Below are 24,367 nucleotides of genomic sequence, written 5' to 3'. Positions count from 1 at the left end.
TATGATAGCCTCTCTGCTGGTCCGTTACCTTCAGCCTCACCTCCCACATCTGTCCATTCCTCCTTTCATGATCAGAGTGTTGTTTCTAAAAAGAAAACCTGATCATGTTACCCAGGGGTTTCAAAATCTCTCAGTGGCTCCTCAAAGTAAACAAGATAAAATCTAAAGTCCTAAGCACAGAATACCAACACTTTAGGATCTGGCCCTTGCCTTCTTTCCTAGCTTCTCGTCCACTCATTGCATCACTTTCCAACCATACTTAAACCACTTGTTGCCAGCACATGGAGTGTTCTGGCGAGCTTTTATGACTTTGTAAACGTTGTTCTCTGCCTGGAGCACGACCGTGCTCATGAGCCTATTAATTCTTCAATGTGCCGTCCGTGCATTTTCTCCAGCTCTCTCCCAGACAGAGAGCACTGAGTAGGTGGGCTGTTACAGCACTTACAACCTTGGGATCTAGCTGTGCATGCGCGTCTCCTCACCTACACACTGAGCTCCATGAAGGCAAGAGACAGGTCCTGGCATCCCTAGAACCTAGTGCAATGTCTCAATAGCAGGAACACAGATGTTGGTAGAATAAAACTAAAAAAAAGCTTAAATGAACAGTGGGCATTCCTCATTGCTAAACTAATTATTTAACATCTCACTTAGCTAGCTGCCACTCTGTAAGCCACCAAATGATACTGACCATTATCTGTAGAATGAGCACTAGCAAAAAGCTAGCTTTATTACAAGTTTTAAAATTCTACTTTTACAAACTTCTCTTCCACCAGTAGGTGGCACCAGAGACCTTCGATAGATAACATTTCCACTTACAAAAGCACCACCAGATTGCTCAGGACCATGCTCCATGCTTCAGCAAGTACTGAGTTCCCCAAAACATGAGACTGGGGCCTCTGCAGACTCATATTTTTTTCCAATTTGCAGAAAGCAGAGCTGCACTTACTTTCTTAAGGGAAGTTGTGTGAATATTTTCTGTCTGAGGGGCATGAAACGTGATATGGTGAGCTTTTATTTTAAAAGGCATTTATTCAGTGAATTTAATTTTTGTCATATAGAAAATACATTTATGAAAGGGTTCTAAAACCTCTGTATGTGTATTAATATTACCACACATAGAGAGTTAATGATCACATGAATTTATAAAGTCCATTCGAATATTTAAGGACATCAGTCACATTGAAAAGATATTTTTCTTTTTCTACCCCAATTGTAGTCTTGTAGAGAGCTTCAAATGTATGTTTGCAATGCCTTAAAGGCAAACTATAAAATGACTTATAAACTAAAGAGTACTATGCAAATATAGTTAAGACTACTACTTTAGATAATCCATATACATATGTTTATTTGAAAAATTTCCTCTAAAAATTCAATGAATGGATAAATTCTTTAGTATGGCTTTAGTGAATTTGATATTAAAATGCATTTTTCTTTTTAGTAGGATATCACCGAATCAGTCCTCATTTCTTAATATTTGGCATTTTTCAAATACCATGCTCTGAAGTCACAAAGTCTATAGTATTTATCTATGTTGGTCACCCAATACCAGACTTTTATGTTTCTATAATTCCTCTCAATGCTTGTAATAAAATTAATGTATTGAGCACCAGTCACTTGCTAGCCATGCCTGTAAGTGCTTTACACACCTCATATCCTTTAATTATGCTCATAAAATCAAACAGGTCTATTTGGTTTCTAGATCAGCATCTCCATCCCAGAGCAGGAAATCATTAGGTGATAGAAGCCCAATTGAAATACTAACTTGCTTAAGAAACCGGCTCTTGGCAAGGTAGAGACTGGGCCATAACCCAATGGGAGAAGCACAATAAGCAAAACAAACGTTTATTAGGAGTGCTGTGAGATGCCCGAGCTTGGAGAATTTCCCTTTGTGGTGGTATACAACAGTCAAGCAAATGAAGGAGTGATTTTCATTCGGGATAAGGTTGATTTACCCTGTCTCTATGTGAGGTAGGTCTACAATCATCATTGGCTAGAAATGGCTCTAAACATTTTGTTTCATTCTACTAAGGTCAGACTCCTGGGGTGAGGGGAGGGGCCGGTGGTTCTGGGAAACACGCACCAATTAAAAATTATAACAGCTAACAGATGGAGGGATTACTGTATGAGGGGTGCTGCGATACGTGCTGATGTGGGTTAGCTGACATAATCATGACAATGATCTGAAGCCACTGATATCAGCCATTTAACAAGCATTCTTTTGTCCGATCAACAATTACTTACTGAGTACCTACTACGTATGGAGCTATTCTAGGACAAGGATCCACCCTTGCTTTCACAGAGCTTTCCTTCTAGTAGCTACTGCTTTTCAGGCACCATGTTCTTGGTACTAAGACAGAATCCCTGCCCTCATGAAATGTACATTCTAAGACCGAATGCAATATTATCCTCACTTTATTCATGAGGGAAAGAGAACCAGAGAAATCAGGTATTTGCCGAAGGTCACAGAGTGGAGCCAAGACTCAAATCCAACCTCTCTGATCATAACGCCCCCACTTTTGTCCACTACAGGATACCACCTTCCAAAGGGATATGGCTTTTCACACAAGCACTGTCCATAGACTGAACAACGTCTTACATATAAATGGACTCTTAAAACACATGTAGATGCCATTATAATTAATCTAATAATAATTGTAGGTTTCGTTGTATTTTTTCAAGAGATAACAAAGTGTAACTACGATCATAAAGAAAACGACATTTTTCAAGTTTAAAACATAGAAAAACACTGAACTCATTCCTTTTTTTAAATTGTAGTTTAACAACATAAACTACATAAAATTTAGCACATAACATAAAATTTATCATCTTAACCATTTTTAGGTGTACAGTCCAGTAGCGGAAAACACTGATCTAATTCTCAATTCAATAATCCAAGTAAGTGTTCTGCAAGATGCCCATGAAACTTCAAATTATGCATAAGAGGTAAGAAAACCTTTTCCTCACATCATTCTTTTTAAATATTAGCAACTCTACCTTTGCTTGTAAACCTACCTGTTCCAGAAACTCTGCATTGAAAGTAGGCTGGCCGTCCCTCAGAAGTGACAGTGTCCTGAAGTGGGGTGACGATGGCAGGAGGATAAACTGGCATTTCCTGATCAGGAGACACAACTTCTGGAACTAAAGGAAGGGACCACAGACTTGTCAGGAGTAAGGCAGCCTACAGACCTCACAGAATGAAGCATGCTGATTTCTCTTAATTTATCAGTGGAGCAGTGGAGCCCTTTCAAAGTTTCCAAGTTAGGTAGCAATCTACTTTTAGGAGCTCCAAGTTGTATTTTTAAATGCCCTGGGAGGATACAAAAGCGGGTTTCTTAGGTTTTACTTTAAGCTGAGAAGTAGCAAGGTAGTTCTACCTTCCACAGAGAGCGATGCTGAGGTAGTGACAATTCCATAGTCATTCTTGGCTTCACAGGTATAGACGGCCGCGTCCTCTGGGAAGGCTTCGATGAGCAGAAGTGTGTACTCTTGCCCATCGTGAAGGAACTTGCACTTGAAACCAGTGGAAAGCAGCTGCTCTTCCTTGTACCAGGAAATTTTGGGCTGTGGTCTGCCGGATATCACAGCACAGAAGCGGGCGGGCTTGCCAGATTGCACAGTAACAGGCTGGAGCTCCTGTAGAATTTGGGGCGGTTCTGGGGCTGGGAAGAAAAGAAAACAAATAGCCCATGAAAACACAGGAAAGCACGGGAAAATCTACGTTAATTTGTTGCCAGGTGGTTATGTACCCCGAAACAAAACTTTGGAATGGTGATATCTTTACTTGCCTTAGAATATTAGAACATTCTTTGCGCTAAGAAGGAAAAAAAATTGGAATTTTGTCCCTAAGTAGAGGGAGATACTTTTGATATTTGGTGGGGGGGTGGTGATGCTGGGAGTGCTGAGTTTTTCAGCATAACACGGTCACCCCTTTCCTGGCTGGGATCTGGATCGGGGTGACAATGGACAGTCCTCTAAAGAATGCTAGAACATTTCCACATGCTACCTATTTTTAACAGTCATTTGGGCAAATCATGTGGTGAGGTGGCTCATCCCATTCAGGTTCGGTTTTCAAGTATTTGTGTATATGTGATAATCATTTTTTAATATACAGGTGCCAGTGAAGTGCAATCAGTATGCATGAATGAATGAATGTCATTTTAGATCTAAAGGCAATTAGGTAATTTTTTTTTTAATTCAGCTTTCCTGTTATGCTAATTAAAACATATTCTTGGTGTTGTGATGACTGAGGGAAACTGGGTCGTTCATGGAACCAAGAAATGGGGAGAACTGACTTCTGTGAGGCTGATTTCTGACACAGCCATATAGGTAGACCTTTACTTCTCTGTGCCTCAGTTTCTCTACCACTAATATAGAAATAATAATAACTGGATACCATGACGATTTGGTCTTCTAGGGACCAAGGGGATGTTGGCAATATGGTTCATTTTTATGAAACTTGAGATTACTCTTACTGTTCCTTCATCTGTCTCAGGGGTATTTGTTCAGACAGGTAGGACCCAAGGTCAGGACAGGAATGGATCTAGACCAGCCTCAGATTCAGCTCTAAGGTTTCTAATGAGGAAAGTGGATGGTTTAATGGTGCTCCTCTGAGGACTTGGTAGCATATGGAATTCCCCACTAAAGTCAGACCCTGGTCCTAGGGCATGGAGCTCACCTGTGGCTTCCTAGGTTCTCCCAGGCATGCCTTAACAGAGGCTGGAAATGCCCCACCAGAGACTGGAAATGCCCCATCACTTGGTAGTGCTACTAGTATTCAAGCAGTTAGGGCCAAGGGCAGAGAACTAGAACAGCTGAAAACCGTAACTAGAAACCCATTTGGGGTCTATTATAATTGACATACAGTGGATGTTCAATAATATTGACCAAACTAAATAAGGATCTAGCCATTAGGTGCCTTCTGGAAATGACATCTTGGTCCTTTTAACAGCTACCATCCCATTTCCACAGGTATAATATGAAAATAAATGTAATAACTTCAAACATATGAGTACCATGGGTTCTTGAGAAATTGCCTGGAAACTACCAGAACTTCAGTAAGTTGAAAGGGAGGATTATTACAGATGGATGCACAAAATATGTTAATATCTCTACCTACCATTGACGTAGAGGGTAACAGAACTCCTGTTCCTTCCTGCCACAAAGGTGTATTCACCAGCATCGCTATGCCTGGTCTCAGAGATAAACATCCGGTGGATTCTTCTCTCCACCACATACTGGTGTCGTTCTTGAACTTGGAAATTGATTTCAATGCCGTCTTTATACCAGTGGGCATCTACATCATCTTCATTGACCTCAAACTCAACGACAGCACGTTGTTTCTCAATAACCTTTTAAAGGAGCAACAGGAAAAGAAAATTGAAGTCCTGGTTTCCTTTCGGTTTTAACCTGTTTCCAAAACAGCTCATTTGAAGAGCATGTCAAACCTATATATTATGTTATAGAAAATTGACTGGTTATAGCACATTCTAAGTTTTCCTGCATATCCTTGGACAAAAGGTGCCCATACTTCTTTTGCTTACATCTGCATGGAGGCAATGATTTCATCCTTAAATGTTTGCTTCTTAGTTAATCATAACAGAAATAATGACACTTTGCGGTACTTCCCTGGTGGCGCAGTGGTTAAGAATGCTCCTGCCAATGCAGGGGACACAGGTTCAATCCTTCAATCCCTGGTCCGGGAAGATCCCACATGGCGTGGAGCAACTAAGACCATGTGCCACAACTACAGCCTGCACACCACAGCGGCTGAAGCTCGAGTGCCTAGAGCCTGTGTTCCACAACAAGAGAAGCCACTGCAACAAAGAGTAGCCCCTGCTCACTGTAACTAGAGAAGGCTTGCGCGCAGCAACAAAGACCCGACACAGCCAAAAGTAAATAATAAAATAAAAATAAAATAAAAAAGAAATAATGACACTTTACATCTGAAGGCTGTTTATCATTGACAAAGTTCTTTTGAGTTACTATTCAATTTGATTTCACATGATGTGAACCTTGTAGGCTAGGTAGGAACTATTATCCTCATTTTTAAAAGTGAGAAAATCAAGGTTCAGGATTGGTCAATAAAGGATGGAGGACATATTGGGTTATCTGACTATGCATTGAAGGCTTTTTCACTCTGGCCTAATGTAATGCCTGGCTCTCCTTGGATGAGCAATATGATAAACATGAGCTCAAGTGATACTTCCCTTCACATGTTATCGCCCCGTTATATCACGTGGGAAGACTGGCACCCATGAGGACAAGCCGTACACGTGCAGTCAAGAGCAAAGGTGTTTGCTCAGCATCCCTGCTAGGAATCCAGCTTTGCTCAAACTGGTCTTCCTCTTGGACCTCGGAGGGAGTTTTCCCAGTCAAGTCCCCACACAGCTGCCTCTCCAAGGTAGAAGGCTTCTGAGAAAATGCCACCTTGTTCTGAATTCCTTTAATTCCAGTTGCTGTGCGAACACCACAATTTAAAGTTTAGTTCCTTTAGGGTTGATGTTGCTTGGTAAGTGGCCATTTGACAGTGAAGTGTCTACAGCTGCTTTCATTAAAGTATTTAGACAGCTGCGAAGGATACACTTATTCCCTAAGCGAGAGGAAACTGTGACTAAGTTGATGTCAGCACAAGAGTGTAAGCTGGTAGGGATAAGCTGATTTCATTTTTTTAGAAGACTGTGGTTAGAAAATTTAAAAGTCAAAAAATTAAGTGACATTCTCTATGAGGACACGGGGATGGGGAAGGGTAAACTGGGACGAAGTGAGAGAGTGGCATGGACCTATCTACACTACCAAATGTGAAATAGATAGCTAGTGCGAAGCAGCCACATAGCACAGGGAGATCATCTCAGTGCTTTGTGTCCACCTAGAGGGGTGGGATAGGGAGAGTGGGAGGGAGACGCAAAAGGGAGGGGATATGGGGATATATGTATATGTACAGCTGATTCACTGTGTTATGCAGCAGAAACTAACACACCATTGTAAAGCAATTATACTCCAATAAAGATGTTTAAAAAATTAAGTGACAAAATGATAGATTAGGAGCTACTGATGACTTCTCCAAAAATTCAGCATGTGGACAATTACCTGAACCTCCCTTTTAATGCTTCGGATGCGAACGTCTCTGCCCTCTACAAAAAGGCTGGCAGTGGACATGTTGCCTCCAGCCACCACTGTGTACTTCCCAGCATCAGACATCCGGGTGGATGGGATCAGAAGGCGGTGGACATATTTCTCCTTCTGTATCTTTATTCTATGGAAGAAAGGGAAATTGAGGTTTAACGTATGATGACTCAAAGGAAACCGGGAATCACTGGGATGTGGCAAACAAACCAACGGACCTGTCCACAAGCTGTAGCTCTTGGCCATCTTTCATCCACTGCACAGTGATGTCAGGTTCAGAAACTTCACATTCAAACATAGCTCGCTTCTTCTCGAGAACCTTAATGTCCTTAATGTGTTTCCTAAATTCTATATGACGAGCTGGAGAACAGCGTGTAAAAAAATTAATCTTTCTATCAGCTTTGCTAAGATAAAATTCACATACTATACAATTCACCCAGTGAAAGTATACAATTCAGTGGCTTTCGGTATATTCAGAGTTGTGCAACCATCACCATAATTAATTTCAAAGCATTCTCATTACCCCCAAAAAAGACCATGTACCCCTTAGCCATCACCCTCCAGACCCCTCCCTTTGTCCTCCCCTCAGACTTAGCACCAATCTATGTCACTATAGATTTCTGCACTCTGAACTTTTCCTATAACTGGAATCATACACTATATGGTCCTTTGCGACTGGCTTCTTTCACTTGATATAAAGTTTTTTAAGGTTCATCCATGTTGTAGCATGTATCAGTACCTCCTTTTTATTGCTGAATAATATTTCATTGTGTGGCTATACCTCATTTTATTTATCCATTCAGTAGCTGATGCTCTAACATTTTATATAATGTGTTTGCCATTTATTTTTATGGATATGACATTTATGAAACCATACCTTCCACATAAAGAGTGGCTGTCGAGGTAGCTTTTCCAGCCACAAAGGTGTACTCAGCAGCATCCCCAAAGTGAACATTCCTGATGTTCAGGGAGTGGGTGAGCTTTTTGGTTCTCATCTGGCACCTGTCAGTCGATTTGATTTCCACACCATTCTTTAACCATTTGTAAGAGATGCCTTCATAGTTCACTGTGACCTCAAAGGTAATGGTGTCTTTTTCTTCAGCATTGATGTCCTTCAGCATGGATGTAATCATGATTGCTGCAAAGGGGGAAGGAAATACACCCAAGGAGATTTTGTGTCACTACGACGTGGGTTATGACAGGCACAGAATGAAAACTTGGAATGTTCTTAGTACGTCTGTTTAGGTATCACAGTTCAGAGAGATGAGCCATGATACCTTCCAGGTACCCCTCTACAGGACAATGTCAAGTGACAGGGGAAGAGAAAAAGTAAGAGATAGACAATGGAGCATCTTCATAGGTAGCCTTTCAATGCTACCCTAATCAAAAATTTTATCCAGATGCCTAACTCAGTGTGGACACAGTAGATGTTTCAATCAAGGTAACTGGTCAGGAAGAAAAAGTGTAGGCTATGGAATAACAATGAGCCTACTGGATATTCTGTGTGTGTGTGTGTGTGTGTGTGTGTGTGTATATATATATATATATATTTGTATATATATTTTACTTACGTGTCACTTTCAGGGTGGCGCTGACTTGGTCATTGCCACAGACAAATGTGTATTCTGCTGAGTCCTCTGTGCTGGTGTTCATGATGATCAGCTGGTGGAGTTTTCCCTGCACCACGATCTTGAACTTTTCACTCATTTCAATCTCCACCCCATTCTTTAGCCACATGGAAGGCACATTGAAGTGGGAGACCTCACACTCAAAGGAGGCAGTTTTGGTCTCAGGTACCTCAATGTTTTTCATGGTTTTTGTAATATGTAATGCTTGGGAAAATCAGAGAGCACTTCGGTTAATATATTTTATTTAAAAAAAAAAGATGGAGCAAACAAACGAATGAATACATGGAGATCACCCAGAAATGCCACAGGGGCTGCCTCATACTTACTCTCCACGAATAGTTTCGCTTTGCATTCCAATTGCCCCACCACAGCTGTATATTCCCCAGCGTCCAAGGGGGAAATATGCTGCAGCATCAGTTTGTGGACCTTCCTTTCTGAGACCAGCCTGTGTTTGTCACTCGGCTTAATCTCCACATTCTTGTGGAACCATTTCACTGGCACTGTGTCGTGGGAAACGCTAACTTCAAAGGCAACGGTGGCATTTTCCAAGGCAGTCACATCCTTTGGCTTCTTAATGATTTTGACAGCTAATGAGGAAAGTTGAAGCCATTTAGTGATATGGTTAACTTCATGGTAACCACGAGTTGGCTACTTGTAAAGTGTTTCTAAGTCAACTTACTCTCAACGTGCAGTCTGGCACTGGCTCCCAGCCTTCCAAGCTTGAAGCCATAAACAGATTCATCCACAACGGCACAGTTTTTAATTCTCAGAGAGTAAATTGTTCCTTTGACTGAGATAGTGTACTTGTCATTGGATTCCAGCACAACCCCGTTTCTGATCCACTGGACACCTTTTACATTAGGGTGTGTGAGCTCCATAGTGAAAACAGCATCTTGCGTCTCTGTCACCGTGAGGTTCTTCAGAGTCTTCTTAATTTTGACAGCTGAAGACAAATTTATGATTTGTTTAGAAAATAAAGATGATACCATTCAGGTAAGAGAAGTCCCAAATAAGATTGTTACCGGGTCATCTTGCAAAAGAATGGTTATCAAAGAATTTGCAGTTATGCAGCATCTCTAGAGTTTTTAAAAGACACTTTGAGATTATTCAGGAAAACCTGGGTCCAGTTTGAAATGTACCTCGTATAATGTCTTTTCTATACTTGAATGAGATGTAGTTTGCATAGCTGTATATTAATAACTTAATCAATGGATTGGAGAAGAGTGAAAGAGGAATACAGACTGAGAGCATCTAATTTGCTGCTCCACAGAGCTGGAACCTAAGACGTGGTTTCTTCACATTAACTCATAAGCAATTTTGCACCTTGTGGTACACGGCTCAGAAAGAAAGTTCGAGAGTTTATAATGATTTTATGAAATGAGGATTTATGGGATCCACAATGATTATACCATTTGACTTTTAGAATAACTGTCAAAAATATACTACGATTTTTTAGTGGATAAATCTGTTATTATATCACTGACCTTCAACTTTAAGTCTGGCAGATGTTTTGGAAGTGGCCACCTTGTAGGTGTATTCTCCAATGTCATCTAGTTTGGTGGCAGCAATGATAAGCCTCCTTTTGTGGCCATCAGATTTACTTCCGATGTTTTTACCCAGCGGTAGGTGTTTGTCATCCTTCAACCATTCTCCTTCGGAATCTGGGTTGGCAACTTCACATTCAAACACAGCTTCCTGGGATTCAGCTACAGTCTGATCTGTGAGTGGCTTGGAGATGGCGCCCCCTGTGGAACAAGAGAATTACAAGTGTGAGTCTTTTAAAAATATTTATACAATAGAAAAACCTTTGCACAATTAATATAAAACATCAAATTTTAAAACATGATTCTGAACATCATGAAATGTCTAATAAAATTATTTTTACGCACTTTAAGAAGGTATCACAGAAACCCCTCGTTCTAAGTATCACTGATAACCAGGGAAACTACTGGAATCAGAAAGGTTTTGCAAAGGAAAAGCAACTGTTAAGTTATACAGAACTCTGAGAACCTTAATGTGGAGCACAGCTCATGGACGGCCCGTAACTCAGTTCCTTCCTCAAAAGCATGCTGCTTAGTCTTCTACGGATGATTTCCTGAAAATACATCTAATATCTGACTGGAAAAAATTTTGCTGAACAAAATGTATAGTCATCAATGTTTCTAGAAGATTAGGGATTCCTATATACTAAAAATCACTGTTTTGACAAATGTCATCTCTTCTACAAAGTTTTCCCCCATTGGCTCCACTGCTATCATCGCTGGCAGAGATAATTACTCCTTCATCAAGTTAGTTGCTAATGTATCTGTCCCTCTCTATATTGTGAATTCCTCAAAAAAAATATCATGCCATATTCATTTTTGTATCCTGAGTTCCTAGCAGCGCCTGGCCAATGGCAGGTGCTTTAAAAATGTTGGGTGAAATCACATAGAGGCTCATAGTTTTTTCTTGTTTCCACACATTTAAAAACATGTAATTTATATTAAACATATCAAAGTGCAGAATCTAAAATTCTGTTTCAGAAGTTTTTTTCATGGCCAAATCTTTGAGGAAATCTTATAATGTAATAAAGTATAAACCATGAAACTTTCATACCAGAGAAGACACTATTCCCATTTGACTTGCTTATATACCACGGATTGCACAATTTAGTCTCCTCAAAACCTAAATTGTTATGTACCAAACCAATTAATGATGATGCCTAGTTTTTTCTTGACAGTTGGCTTAGACTTTTGATTCTTCATTTTTAAGCTGGTGGCTTCTGCTGAGAATGGTCTACTTCATTTCACAAGAGACACACAGACACATATATTGAGGTATATTTTTAAAATATTCATTATAAAGTATGAAGGGAACAAAGAAAACAAAAGTGAAAGAAACAAGAGCAATAAAAAAAAGAAATACATCTTTACAGTAGGAGAGTTTAAATAAAACTCAGTCCAAACGTTAACTCATCAATCTATCATGTGCAACGTATTGGACTATACAAAGATGAGAAAGAAGCAATTCCACATTTGGGGAGCATCTACTCAGGTGTGGGAAGAAGAAACGGGGAATAAAACAAGTATATGAGTCAGGGTCATGAAAGAAACACACATAAAGTGATCCTGAGGTTGGAGGATTAAGATCTACAAATGGGAAGGTCAAGGAAGGCTTCACAGAGGAGATGGCATTTGAGCTACGACTTCCTGGAAGAACATTTGGAATTTAGGCTGATGGGAATAGTGTCAAGGGTATTATTGGTTTTGAGAACAGCATAAGCAGAGGCAAGGAAGTGGGAAACTGGTGGGAATTTGGGAGGAAATGGGCAATGATCTCTTAAGTTAAAACAACTGCCCTACTTAGGTTTAAGGTTTAACCTAAGTTCTTTAACCTAAGAACTTAGGTTAAATGATAAATGTACTGACCTGCCACGATAAGTTTTCCAGATGTCATATTTTCTCCAGCATAAAATATATATTCTCCTTCATCGTCTTTCATCATATTTAGAACCGTCAACTTATATATTTTTCCATGAGATTCAATTTTATATTTAGAACTGGGATGGATTTCCTTGTCCTTAAAATTCCACAAGACATCAATTCCTGAGTGGGACAGTTCAACTTCCAAGACCACATTTTGGGTCTCTGTACAGGTAAGGTCGTGAAGACCTCTGATAATTTTAATTTCTGGGGGGAAAAATAAAATAATCACTTGGTTACTAGTATACTGGGAAAATAGAATGCTTAAAACAATACTAAGTGACATGGAACAATTCTTACTTTCTACAGAAAGATCACAGCTGGTTTCAACTCTGCCAACCATCAGCTTGTAAGGACCTTCATCTGAAGCATAGGTCCGGTTGATCACAAGCCGCTGCTTAGTGCCTTTGACAATGGCATGCACGCGATCATCAGGCTTGATCTGTTCATCATTTAAGTACCATTTAACAGAAGTCACATCAGGGACTGAGACCTTACATTCGAGCACAGCCTTGGTGCCCTCAAGCACGTTAATGTCTTTTAGAGGTGTTATCACGTCAACACCTGCAAAACCACACACACACAAAAGAATTGTGAATACAAATTTTGTTGGAAACGTGTGCTCACTTGACAGCATACAACAAGACATGTAAGTCGCACTCACTGTAGACAGAGACGCGCCCACTGGTTGACAGTCCAAGGGCAGGAATGGTGAAGGAGTAATGTCCAGCATCCTCCTTAGTCATGTCTTCAATAAGCAGCATGTGTGACTGCTTGTCTATCACAATGTGAACCCTGTCGCCCGGCTGCACTTCTTCGCCATCCTTCATCCAGACACCTTCCACCTTCTCTAAGGAGACTTTAACTTCAAGCTGAACAATGTCACCCTCGCAGACTTTTTGATCACTGAGTCCTTGTAGGATAGCAACGGGGCGGGCTGTGAAATATGGGGAGAAAGAAGAATGTTATGATTATTTATTATCAATAAGCCATAGCGATACTCACTGCAAGGTGACAGGAAGGGGAAGGCTTACGTTTCATCTTTAGTTTACAGGTTGTCTTTTTCCCATCGACAACAAAGCTGTATTCTCCCTGGTCCTCTTTGGTCACATCCTTGACTGTGAGGTTCTGACGTCCACGGCGAGATGTAATTGTGTACTTGCCATTGGATTTAAGCTCCACGTCATTATGATACCATTTGCCTTCTATATTTTCCGGGGTTATAATGCACTCTAACTCTCCTGAAAATGATTCTGAAACTTCTATGTCCTGAAGTTCTTTCACAAACTCAATGACTGCACCTGAGGCATAAGAGAAGGAGAAGTTAATTTCCCTGGAGAGTTATGCATCTAGACTTAGGATAGAGAAAATTCCTTGTAAATCTCTTATTCCCCCCGCCCCATACTATCAGGAATATTCTTAATATCTAACTGCTGGACTGAGAAATAAATTGTCAATTAAAAGGAGTTACTTAATTTAAAAATTATTTTTAAAGCACAGAATTATATTTCAATAAAAAATTTAAAAGCAAGATATCAGAATGACCTTGCTTTTCAAAATCCAAATTTTCAGGAATTCCCTGGTGGTCCAGTGGTTAGGACTCAGCGCTTTCACTGCCAAGGGTGCGGGTTCGATTCCTGGTCGGGGAACTAAGATCCCACATACAGCACAGTGAGGCCAAAAAAATAAAAAATTAAAAATCCAAATTGTCAATATTCTTAATTACCAGTATAAATTCATGAGTCTTGCTATGGAACTTATATTTAATTCCCAAGTAATTCGTTTTATGAAGTGAAAATTGCATAGCTAACTTTATCACATACTAAGGGGGACTTTAAAACTTAGGAATGAAATCATTATTTACTACCTTCGACAATAAGCTTAGCCGTTGTTTTTACGTTTTCATCTTCGGCAAGTACACAGCTATAGTCTTCAGCATCAGATGTGTCAACTGTCAGGACGGAGAGGAAGTGAACTTTCCTGTCAGAGAGCATCCTATATTTATCTCCCGTGTGAACCTCCACGCCATCCTTATACCATTTCACTTTGACAAATGGCTCTGAGGTTTCACATTCAAATGTTGCCATGGTGTCTTTTTCCTTAGCAACAACATCTTGTAATTCCTGTGTGAAAGTGATCAATTGCTTGGCTATAAGAAAAAGGAAAAAAAAAAAAGCACATTAAATTAAATTCACAATTTGGATAATGGGAAAAGAAAATAAAAAGAAAGACACTACTGGATATTCATGGATAAACAGAAACAGACCCATCAAATGAAAGAAATTCAAATTACCCTGGACGAGTAAGAATGCGTGACTTGAGGTTTCCCCAGCTATATTGATGGCTTTTACCATGATGCTGGCAGAGTCCTCAGCCGTCACATCTCTTATGACCAGCTCACAGACATTGTCTTCAGGCCAGTACCAGTAGATTCGGTCAGAGCGCTCAATCTTTACACCGTTTTTGTACCACTCACATTCAGGATCTGGTTTCCCCACCACTCTGACCCGGAAGTGTACATCCGATCCGTGGCCCACTGTTTGGCTTTGGATTCTTTCAAAGATTTTAGGAGCCTCCATACTAGGACTTAGTTCAATTTTATCAGGTTTAAAAGTTGGAATAGTGATTTTGCCTTCTTCGGCAAGGGCTTTCTTCTCTTCTTCAGTTAACTCTTTGGTCCAGTGGAGAAGTTCATCTTTTGTCTTCCTTAGAAGTTCTTCATAGGATTCATCCTTCTTACGAGACTTGAGCTCCACAGCAGTAATGGCTTCGTAATAGCCTTCCTCAGTCCTGCGCTTGAACTTACTACGCAGCTCTTCTGACTCTTCAGGCACTTTTTCATGGGTAATTCTTTCAGCCCTTTTCAACCTCACAATTTCCTTAGTTTCAGTGGTGTCAGCAGGTCTGTCCACCTTTTGTACTTCGAACTGAAGTTTTCCAGGTTCATGTACGTGAAACTCAGGCTTTGGCTCAGGGGCTCGCCTAAGGACAGACCTAAAATCTTCCCTCTGTTGGATCTCAAGCTTCACTTTATGCTCTATCACACCTTCAGGGTTTTCTGCAGTGACCTTGACTTCACCCGTATCATATGATTTGCAGTCCACGATGTCCAGATAATGAATGCCATCGTAGCGAACTCTGAACCTTTTGCTTTTGCGGATGAGCTGCCCATTGAGGTACCAGTTGACTTTGGGCTGAGGGTAGCCTGTCACTCGGCAACGGAATCTGGCGGTCTCCCCTTCAAGTACTCTCGCTGGCTCTGGGAACAAGACGATGTCTGGCTTTTGCTTCTCCTTTTGATCGGTTGTCACACTTGTAAGGGCACCTTCATGAGCCATCCGTTCTAATTCTTCAATTCTCTGTAAGCCTTTCCTCCCCTCAGGCAATTGAGATTCTTCCACGAGACTCTTCTCATCTTTGACAATAAGGGTAGCAGATGTGTGATCTGTTCCGTATTTGTTAGTAGCTCTGCAAGTAATGATACCACTGTCTCTGGAATACGCAACTCCATAATCAAGGCTGCAATACCCAAATTCATTGATCATACGGAGCCTGTTGGCAGCTTCCAGTGGCTTTCCATCATGGAGCCATTCCACCACCATCGTTGGGTCACCAATTGGTGTTAGCCTGCATTCAAAGTGGGCAGGCCCAAAGCGCTTGAGTCTTAAGGAAGTGAGTTTTTTCTTGAAAAATGGTTTCTGTTGTTTCTCTTTGTCATAGAGGTCACCCTCTTCCCATTGCTCTTGACCATATCGCAAATGGAGGGGCTCCAGTTCTGGGGCTGCAATCTCCTTTGCTCTATATGTCCCTCGTGGGATGACTAATTTTCTCTCTGGCTCAGGCTCTGCAAACTCAACTTCAACATTTACTTTGCACCTTGTAGTGTCTCGGCCAGCCTTATTAATGGCAGTGGCAGTGTACCAGGCAGAGTCTTGGCTGACAGTGGAGTCAATTTTAAGGGCAGCTTCTCCCTTGGCTCCTTCGATTCTATTAAAAGTGGGAAAATTAATCATCAGTACAGAAGTAGTTGTGGCTTCCTTGGTTACTGGATTTGTGTAATGAGCTTAGTTTTATTATTTTTCAAGCAAACTTACCTGATTTTTGGATATTTATGAGGTACAATGATCTCACTGTTTTTCAACCATATGATGTCAGGGTTGGGGTTACCCGTAGCTCTGACTTTCATTTCAAGTCGGGAACCTTCCTTTATGTTGAGATTTTTCAGTTTTTCCACAAACACTGGTTTTACCTGATGTTCCACAGCTGAAAGAGAAAGGTCATGATTCTGAGTAGGGCTGAACTACCTGTTTATAACCCAGGTGATAAGGTAATTTCTTTTTTAATCTTCAGAGCAAATACCTTCCACGGTTAAAATCACTGAAATTGATGATTTTCCTGCCCTGTTTTGGGCAACCACAGTCCATTCTCCAGAATCACTGGGTGTTGCAGGGACAATAATTAGTGACTGGGTACCATCTTCTTTAATGACTACTTTATGGGTATAGTCATTGACAATTTGCTGACCTGTAAACAAATAGAGTAAAAAAGAAAACATGTTAAAATAGTTATTTTTAAATTGTTAGGCACACATATAAGCTTATTTTTGTGTTTAATGATTTATGAGCAAAAACTTATACTTACCGTCATGAAACCAGAAGGTCTCTGGCATAGGTCGACCCACGACCTTTAGGTCAAATCTGGCAGTCTGTCCTTCTAAGCATTTGAAAGAAGTAGGTTTCAACACAAAGACTGGCTTATACAGTCTCTCAAGCTGTGACTCATCTGTTTCCTCCAGCCTACGTCCGGGGGACATCCGTGCAGGGGACATCCGTAGAGGGGACATCCGTGCAGGGGACATGCGTATCGGAGATCTGCTCACTGAACGTGGAGAGATGGACCTGACAAAGAAAGGCAAAGCAGAATATTTTCATAAGGCATAGAGAAAACTCAGCAAGACAAAGCTCTTTCTTAATGTTATTTTAGAATCTACTTTGTGTACATATTAAAAGGTACCTCAAACTTGCTGGGATCCAAAACGGAATACATTATTATTGCCCCCGAAGCTATGCTGTTCATTTAGAATGGTCCTTAATGCTGTCTCTCCCTCACCACTGGGTTTAGTTAGTTACCGAACCTTTTTGGTTCAACTACCAAAATATTTCAATAAATGCTGGTTGCTTAAACAACCACGTGAATACATTTATGGAAAAAGAAAAATATTCTTCTTTATCCCAGAAGAGGAAAAACATAGAAATTATATTTGAAAAAATCCCAAACTCCATCTATATACTGCAGCCAGATTGGTTTGGACTGGATTTCAAGTGCTGACACCACCACACAGGCTGGGTGAACTAAGGCAATTTTCACAGGGTCAGGGAAGCTGAGTGTTCCCACTTCCAAAATAGCAATGATAATCCCTCCAAGGCAAGGTTGTTGTATAAATTAGGGTAACATACGTAAAATCTGATGTCAAATAAACCTTTATAGCTTTCACTACGTTAGCGACAGCACTGGCAAAATAAATAATATGCTCCACAATGAAAATGCTTTTCTCAGCTTACGTGGGGGCAAGAAATAAAAACTGGGCAACTGCCGGTATTGCGAATGGCAAATTTCTGTGCTATCTCAGCCTTCAATTTTTTCTGCCACACAACAGCAATTTGCTACAGAGATATTTGGTGTTTTAAACAATTTCAATACTAGTCAACACAAATTATCACGAGTCTACCTGATTCTGCTCACTGGCTCTGGTGTGGGCATGTAAGTCGGAGCACTAAGTGGCGCAGCGGGTTCCACATACAATTTCCCTGAGCAAATTGCATTTCCTTTAATATTGCTGGCAAACGCGGTATAGATGCCTTCATCTTCCGGAAGAACAACAGGTATGCGCAGACTAGCTCTGCCATCTTGTAGAAAGTCCATATGGTATCTCTCTCCATGTCTGATGCGCTTGCCATCTTTGTACCATGCAATCTGCAAATAATATCATGCATATGTCAATATAATTTAGATAAAATGGTTATACTGTAACCTATTCATGTCTTTATTGTAGCATGGAGGTATGATCAATGTTTATATTTTACCTTGGGTGATGGATACCCAGACATCTTGCAATGAAAAGTAACACCCATCCCTTCAAGAATTCTGTAATTCTTGACTCTTAAATCAAATCCTGCTTCAACGGCTTCAGATTCAGAAATGTCAACTGCCATCTTTTCTTCTCCGTCTTCTTCAAGAAGTTCTTCTAATGTAGTCTTTATTATTCTGTATTCAATTTCTTTAATAAGTCTCTCTTCAAAGGAAGAAATATGGAATTCCTAAGCAGTGAAAAAGATGACAGTTTATTAAAAAGATATATGCCGACTGATAGAAATTCCATAAGAGTATTCATTTCAGAGATAAGGTTTGATTAAAATTTTTAACTGGAAGAAAAATCTAGAAGGCTCTTGTTTTTGCTTGTTTGTTTTTCAGTGAGAATTAGATGGGTCATTGTTTTGTTTTTAAATCTGCATTTCAGTCATCTTTGTCAGTTCATGCTGTGGTGTCTTGGGTCAATGACATTCTAAGAGTATGGGTTATATATGCGATGTTCATCCTACCGATGAAAAAATGTTGGCAGTAATGAACTTGGTTGTGCTAGTATTTGTTTTTCCTGCTTATGTGTAATTCCTATTTCTAAAGTCATGTGTGCAACATGTTATGAAGATTAAGGAACCTCGTCAGCAGTGAACCTGGACATGTTTATAGTAGTCTAACCCTCACCTATCACTTGAAAATGAAAATATCAAACAAAAAGAGGGGCATTGTGGGAGGAAAGTATACTGTATGAAGTGATTTACTTGGTCATTATTGTTATACTCACCTGGTCTTCCACGAAAGTTCTGACCATTACAGTATCTTTGGCCATTTTCTTCCTAATTAAGGCTTGCTCTTTTTCATACTCTTTTTCATATTCAGAGTATACATAGCCAGGTGCTATTTCTCCAACTTTAGGTTCTTGCACAAATGCAGGCATTTGTGTCTGGTAAAGCATTTCTTGCTGGGACTTCATCAGTGACTCATAATCAGCTAGGAGTTAAGAACATAAGTTAATTTTTAATGTTCTTATGAAAAAGCCTCCATGCCACTGTTCACTCAAGCAAGTCCTACACCACGGAAAGTTGATAACCAAAAGCCAGATCTGCCAACTTTTACTATCAAAGTGCTCAGTATAGACTAATTAGATTGAATTTCAAACCCAAACTTACGTTAAGAAGTCAAGGCAGCCACTACTATTGTAGAAAGAATTTTATATTAGTAGTCAGTCCTTTGGGATCAACCCTAGAGGTCTTCCTAATTTGCCATGTGGCTTTTGGCAATTCATTTATCTTCCTGGGTCTTGAGTGCTTTGCCAAATGGGGATAATATCCTAACCCTAAGGAGTTTTGTGCAGCTCAAATGAGACAGAACGTGGATGGTCCACTATAAATGTGAACATCTAGGCAAAGATAACGGAGACCCACAGATACATTTTGTTTAACCTAAATGTTATTACACTTTTTTTTTTCAAATTACTTATAAATATTGAAAATTCTGATTTCTAGCTTTTCTTTAAAACATCAGAAGCTTCATGGCATGGACGTATATATGCTACCAAATGTAAATGTAATGTAAATGTAAAGTAGATAGCTAGTGGGAAGCAGTCGCATAGCACAGGGAGATCAGCTTGGTGCTTTATGTCCACCTAGAGGGGTGGGGTAGGGAGGGTGGGAGGGAGACGCAAGAGGGAGGAATTATGGGGATGTATGTCTATGTATAGCTGATTCACTTTGTTATACAGCAGAAACTAACACACCACTGTAAAGCAATTATACTCCAATAAAGATGTTTTAAAAAAAAAAATCGTAAGCTCTAGCAACACTGAGCCTGGTACTGCATGCCTGGCAACAGTGTACTGGAGTTGGGGAGCTACTGCCCCCTTGAGGCAGGGCGTATACTCTCTCCAGTTTGCCCCTGTCTGCCCTGCAATCACTAATATCTGTCTGGATCTGAAAGGCAACTGGATTTAGAATCCCTGCATTTTCAAAGGCATTATATGCTTAGAAATAAATGTACTGAAAAGAAACTATTGTTAGAACCTTCGAAGTTTAGCACTGGTATGGCTTTGGAGGCTGTGTGATCTAAAACATTTCCTATACAGCTGAGGCCAAGAGATGGGTCAGATGGGGACACAGCCAGTATCAGAACCAGGATATAGCAACAGGCCTTTTGACAATCACACGGCACTGCTACTTCCCTGCATTTCCATTTTTATTGTGCACACGGAACCACTTAGAATTGCACTCACTTTCTTCAAGCAAGGAGGCAGATGCAGAAGTTTCTCCATGCTTATTACGAATAACAACAGTGTATTCTCCAGCATCATCGGCAAACGTCATCGAAATCACCAGTTTGCACTCGCCAGTTTGTTTGTTGTAACTCACTTTGTATCTTTACGGAAATGAACACACAAAAAATTCAGCCATAAGTAACCCTTATGTGGATCTGTATAAAATTCAATGATCCTAAACATGGGACTAAGCTCCACCATAGAATATCAGATTGCTGAAAATTGAGCAAAATGCATAAGCATGAGTAATGTGGGCCAAGCAAGTTAAAATTTTCATTTTAAATAACAGTAATATACTCTTTAAAATAGATAATAGACTATAATACTACTAGAATCAACTGTATGGAAATAAGGGGCTTCAGTGTTTATGTTAGCAAATGATGAGGCCATTTAAACACTTAGGTACTTCTCTTTGCTCATTATTTTGTCCATTGTTTTATGTGAAGATCAAATGAATAATCAAAACAATAAATTCCTTTAAACATTTCAATATGAAGCCTTTGGTACACTATATTTATTCTCAAGATACGATGGCTACATTTTTAGATTGTTTAAGTTGCGGGAAATTCAAACCTAATTTTATGTTCAATTGCAGCAAATTTATTAGCATAGATTTTCATGTATAACTAGCTTTCTTCTTCATTACATGACCCTTTTTCTTTTATCTTTTAGTGCCTTACTTACTAAGCATTTTTACTGAAAGTTGTTTTCCAATCCCTTCTAGAAGAATATGTCGTGTGTGTAAAAATCCACACCATTTTCTCCATTTCACTAGCACTATAAGTGAATCAAAATAGAACATAAAGAAATGCATCTTCCATCCACTTTTGTCACAGAGCTTTGTTTCTCAATAAGACTTCATATGAAAACATGAAGATACCTCAAAGCGCACTATGAAGCCTCCATAACAAAAGAGCCTACCTTTGAGGGATGGTGGGGTAGGTAAATTCTACTTCTCTCTTGGCTTCATATACATATCAGACAAATCACAGAGAACGCTATCATTCAGCCATAAAAATACCTGTATCCAGTGGTTAGAGGAACACCGGACTTCTTCCAGTAGACGTGGGGCTTTGGGTTGCCGTCAACCTGGCATTCAAATACAATGCTCCCGCCTTCTACCAGTTTCTGTACCACTGGTTTTGTAATAAAGAAAGGAGCGGCAGGTTCTCCAGGCCCTGCTGGTTCCTCTGTGATGCTAGTGTCTGTCATTGTCACATCCCTTGATTCCACAAAGCTGGAAAGAGAATTCCCTTCATATTAGCTTCTGGACTGCAATTTGCCAATACGAAAGGAATGAAAAAGCAAAACGGTACTACAGCAAAACTCATTAGCAAAAAGCGTGTTACCGTTTCTCTTCGGTGGTAATTTTCTCAGCCACAGCTGTTTCCTTTTCAAACTCTTCTGACACTACAAAAAGACAGAAGTATCTCTTGTTAAGTCAGATATTTAGTTTGTTTCATTAGTGACCTCTGCTTAGCATCACAGTTAAGCTGACCCCATAATCAACCCCTCAATTCCAAAAGGGCGCTCCATTACGAGGTGTGCAGACACCGTATGGTGAAAAGAAGTGTCAGGCGACAGCGACGGCATGTGTGGAAGGTTGGTGGGGGTGTGGCCACTGACCTTGCACAGCTAGATAGCAGGATGTGCTGACAGTCCCAGCCTCGTTCACAGCACTGCAAGTAAATCGCCCACTGTCTTCTGCAAAGGCTTCACGAATCATAAGACGAGCAATTCCACTCTGGAAGCTTATCTGGAAATCAATGGAGCTTTCTATTTGGTAGTCTTCCCTGTACCATGTCACTTTTGGGGATGGGTATCCAGAGATGTGGCACTCGAAGGTGACAGATTCACCTTCAATAACAGTCACGTTCTTTAAGCCCTAAAGAGAGAAGAAAAAGGAAGTATTGATATATGTGCATATTCATGAATCATCTCTATGTGTTGTAACAAATGTGGGGGTGGTTTGACCTTGCACACTCTAATTGTCATAAAACGCTTTCTTAATATCAAGACTTAGAAATATTAGTAGAGAAACTCCCTTGGAAATTGGAATATCCCCAATCTGAAATAAATGTAAGGCATTTCCAGGTTCATAGGGTAGAACTGTATTAATACCATATAATGGGGCAACTCTGTACCCTCTGTGTTTTGCACATATTCAAATCCTAACGAAGCTTGAAGGCTCAGCAGCAGACGCTGCCTCTTCAGCAAAGCTTTCCATGCTACCTTCACTTGGAAGTAATCTAGCTTTCCTCCAGACGCTCCCTCTGTTGAAGTGCTTATCACCTTCTACATTTCATTACGCTTATTTACGTACATCTTCTCTGATAGTAAGACAAAGATTTCAAAGAGGGCCAGATTGGTCTTGCGATAGTGCCTTACGCATAAGAGAAACTCATTAAATCTGTTGAATACATGACTGATGGCTGTCACACAGAATTCCCCCTCTCCTTGCCAAATAGTATGTGGTCTTAAAATTAGTACTTGTAAATGCACTCGTGCAATTTTCCAGTTTGAGAAACTGATCTTTGCATATATGAAAATTATTTGATCAGATATGCATATGATCCAACACAATCAACTTTACTCACCGAGACTAAAGTTGGTGGCGTAACAGGGATTTCAACAGGTGCAGGTATTCTTGCTGTTTCTGTCACCTACAATTTTTACAAAGGATGTTACAAAATGCTCAGGAAATTAGGGGAAGCCTCATAAGCTCTTAGCATATGCAAAATTATAAAAATAACTTGAGAAAAAGAGCTCCGACCCACACCATGCTCAATAAAATGAAGTGCAAGCACGGTGATGGAGAAAGGCAGGACACCTGGCTGACCACTTCTGTAGCACAGACTGGCCAAGCGCCTAGCCGTCCTCCACCGGAATGGATCAAGAGACAGCGGGCGCTCCGGTGACCAACCTTGGCTTCACGCTCGTGCAGTACTTCGAAGTGCTCTTCACGGGCTGCGCCACCAGTGATGCTCACCCCGACTTCCTTCTTCACCTCAATGTCAGCTTGACTCTTAAAAGTCTCTGGTGTGTCCACAAAGGGGAACTGGGGTGAAGGGGTGGGCTCTGCTCTCGCTCTAGCCTCAGCGGGCTTCACAGTAGGTGGCTTCACGGATTTGGTGACCTTCTGAGCGGAATGTGTGGCTGACAACTCTTTTTGTAACGTGGCAATAGCGCTACCAGCTATTGATGCCTGAATAGAAACGGAGTCAGAAAATAAAGTCACTTAACTGTCATCCCAGTCATTACTCGGAACTGCTTTGCCACTAGTATTCCTGGGGTGAGTCTGAGTCTCTTTCCTATATGGTCCCTTTTTTATTGTTCTCATTATCACTTTTATAGTTAATGAAATGTCAGAGATAAGCCAGTTATAAAGCTCCTTGTCATTCCTGCCAGTTTCTAAAATGTATCTGAAAACCTTCCTTACAGAGTTATACTTAGAGCTTCTTATTTTATGCTCTTATCATAAAGGGACTGAAGGTCTTCTAAAACTCGGTCATGAATTTTCACTTAACCATCCCAATGAAGCTGTATTTGAAAATACGACGGTGGGAAATTCAAAAATAATAAAAAATTTAAATACTTGGTTAATTCCTAAGAACTACTTTAAAATAGCACATTTAGGCTTCGGCCACAAATCTGTGTGAAAGGTGAAAATGGAGATGCTTAGAAAAATATCTTAAGGGCTTCCTTACTCTTTTTATTCTATTGCTGTCCATGGTTATTTGGTTTCCATAGTAATTTGAGACTATCCCAAATGTAGGTATTAAACATAC

General features: G+C 40.3%; 1 protein-coding gene across 6 annotated transcripts in view; it reads right to left on the bottom strand.

The window, feature by feature from the left end:
* Positions 1 to 24,367, bottom strand: part of TTN (titin) — a 281,676-nt gene that overhangs the window by 235,015 nt on the left and 22,294 nt on the right. For all 6 annotated transcript variants that reach the window (XM_082658166.1, XM_082658171.1, XM_082658170.1 and 3 more), the window contains exons 15-42: positions 23,503 to 23,784; positions 23,177 to 23,242; positions 22,206 to 22,464; positions 21,929 to 21,989; positions 21,601 to 21,816; positions 20,538 to 20,680; positions 19,074 to 19,279; positions 18,295 to 18,528; positions 17,940 to 18,184; positions 16,853 to 17,109; positions 16,571 to 16,735; positions 16,306 to 16,474; positions 14,505 to 16,198; positions 14,079 to 14,360; positions 13,246 to 13,512; positions 12,876 to 13,148; positions 12,512 to 12,775; positions 12,158 to 12,418; positions 10,235 to 10,495; positions 9,430 to 9,693; positions 9,077 to 9,337; positions 8,694 to 8,954; positions 8,000 to 8,260; positions 7,341 to 7,482; positions 7,087 to 7,252; positions 5,117 to 5,348; positions 3,375 to 3,659; positions 3,013 to 3,138 (exon numbers count right to left, since the gene is read on the bottom strand). In XM_082658166.1, the coding sequence (XP_082514292.1) occupies positions 3,013 to 3,138; positions 3,375 to 3,659; positions 5,117 to 5,348; positions 7,087 to 7,252; positions 7,341 to 7,482; positions 8,000 to 8,260; positions 8,694 to 8,954; positions 9,077 to 9,337; positions 9,430 to 9,693; positions 10,235 to 10,495; positions 12,158 to 12,418; positions 12,512 to 12,775; positions 12,876 to 13,148; positions 13,246 to 13,512; positions 14,079 to 14,360; positions 14,505 to 16,198; positions 16,306 to 16,474; positions 16,571 to 16,735; positions 16,853 to 17,109; positions 17,940 to 18,184; positions 18,295 to 18,528; positions 19,074 to 19,279; positions 20,538 to 20,680; positions 21,601 to 21,816; positions 21,929 to 21,989; positions 22,206 to 22,464; positions 23,177 to 23,242; positions 23,503 to 23,784 (7,603 nt within the window). The remainder of the gene's footprint in view (positions 1 to 3,012; positions 3,139 to 3,374; positions 3,660 to 5,116; positions 5,349 to 7,086; positions 7,253 to 7,340; positions 7,483 to 7,999; positions 8,261 to 8,693; positions 8,955 to 9,076; positions 9,338 to 9,429; positions 9,694 to 10,234; positions 10,496 to 12,157; positions 12,419 to 12,511; positions 12,776 to 12,875; positions 13,149 to 13,245; positions 13,513 to 14,078; positions 14,361 to 14,504; positions 16,199 to 16,305; positions 16,475 to 16,570; positions 16,736 to 16,852; positions 17,110 to 17,939; positions 18,185 to 18,294; positions 18,529 to 19,073; positions 19,280 to 20,537; positions 20,681 to 21,600; positions 21,817 to 21,928; positions 21,990 to 22,205; positions 22,465 to 23,176; positions 23,243 to 23,502; positions 23,785 to 24,367) is intronic.

Source organism: Grampus griseus, assembly GCF_964374135.1.
Source record: "Grampus griseus genome assembly, chromosome: 7".
NCBI classification, from domain to species: Eukaryota; Metazoa; Chordata; class Mammalia; order Artiodactyla; family Delphinidae; genus Grampus; species Grampus griseus.
This window is presented reverse-complemented; position numbering and strand designations above follow the sequence as displayed.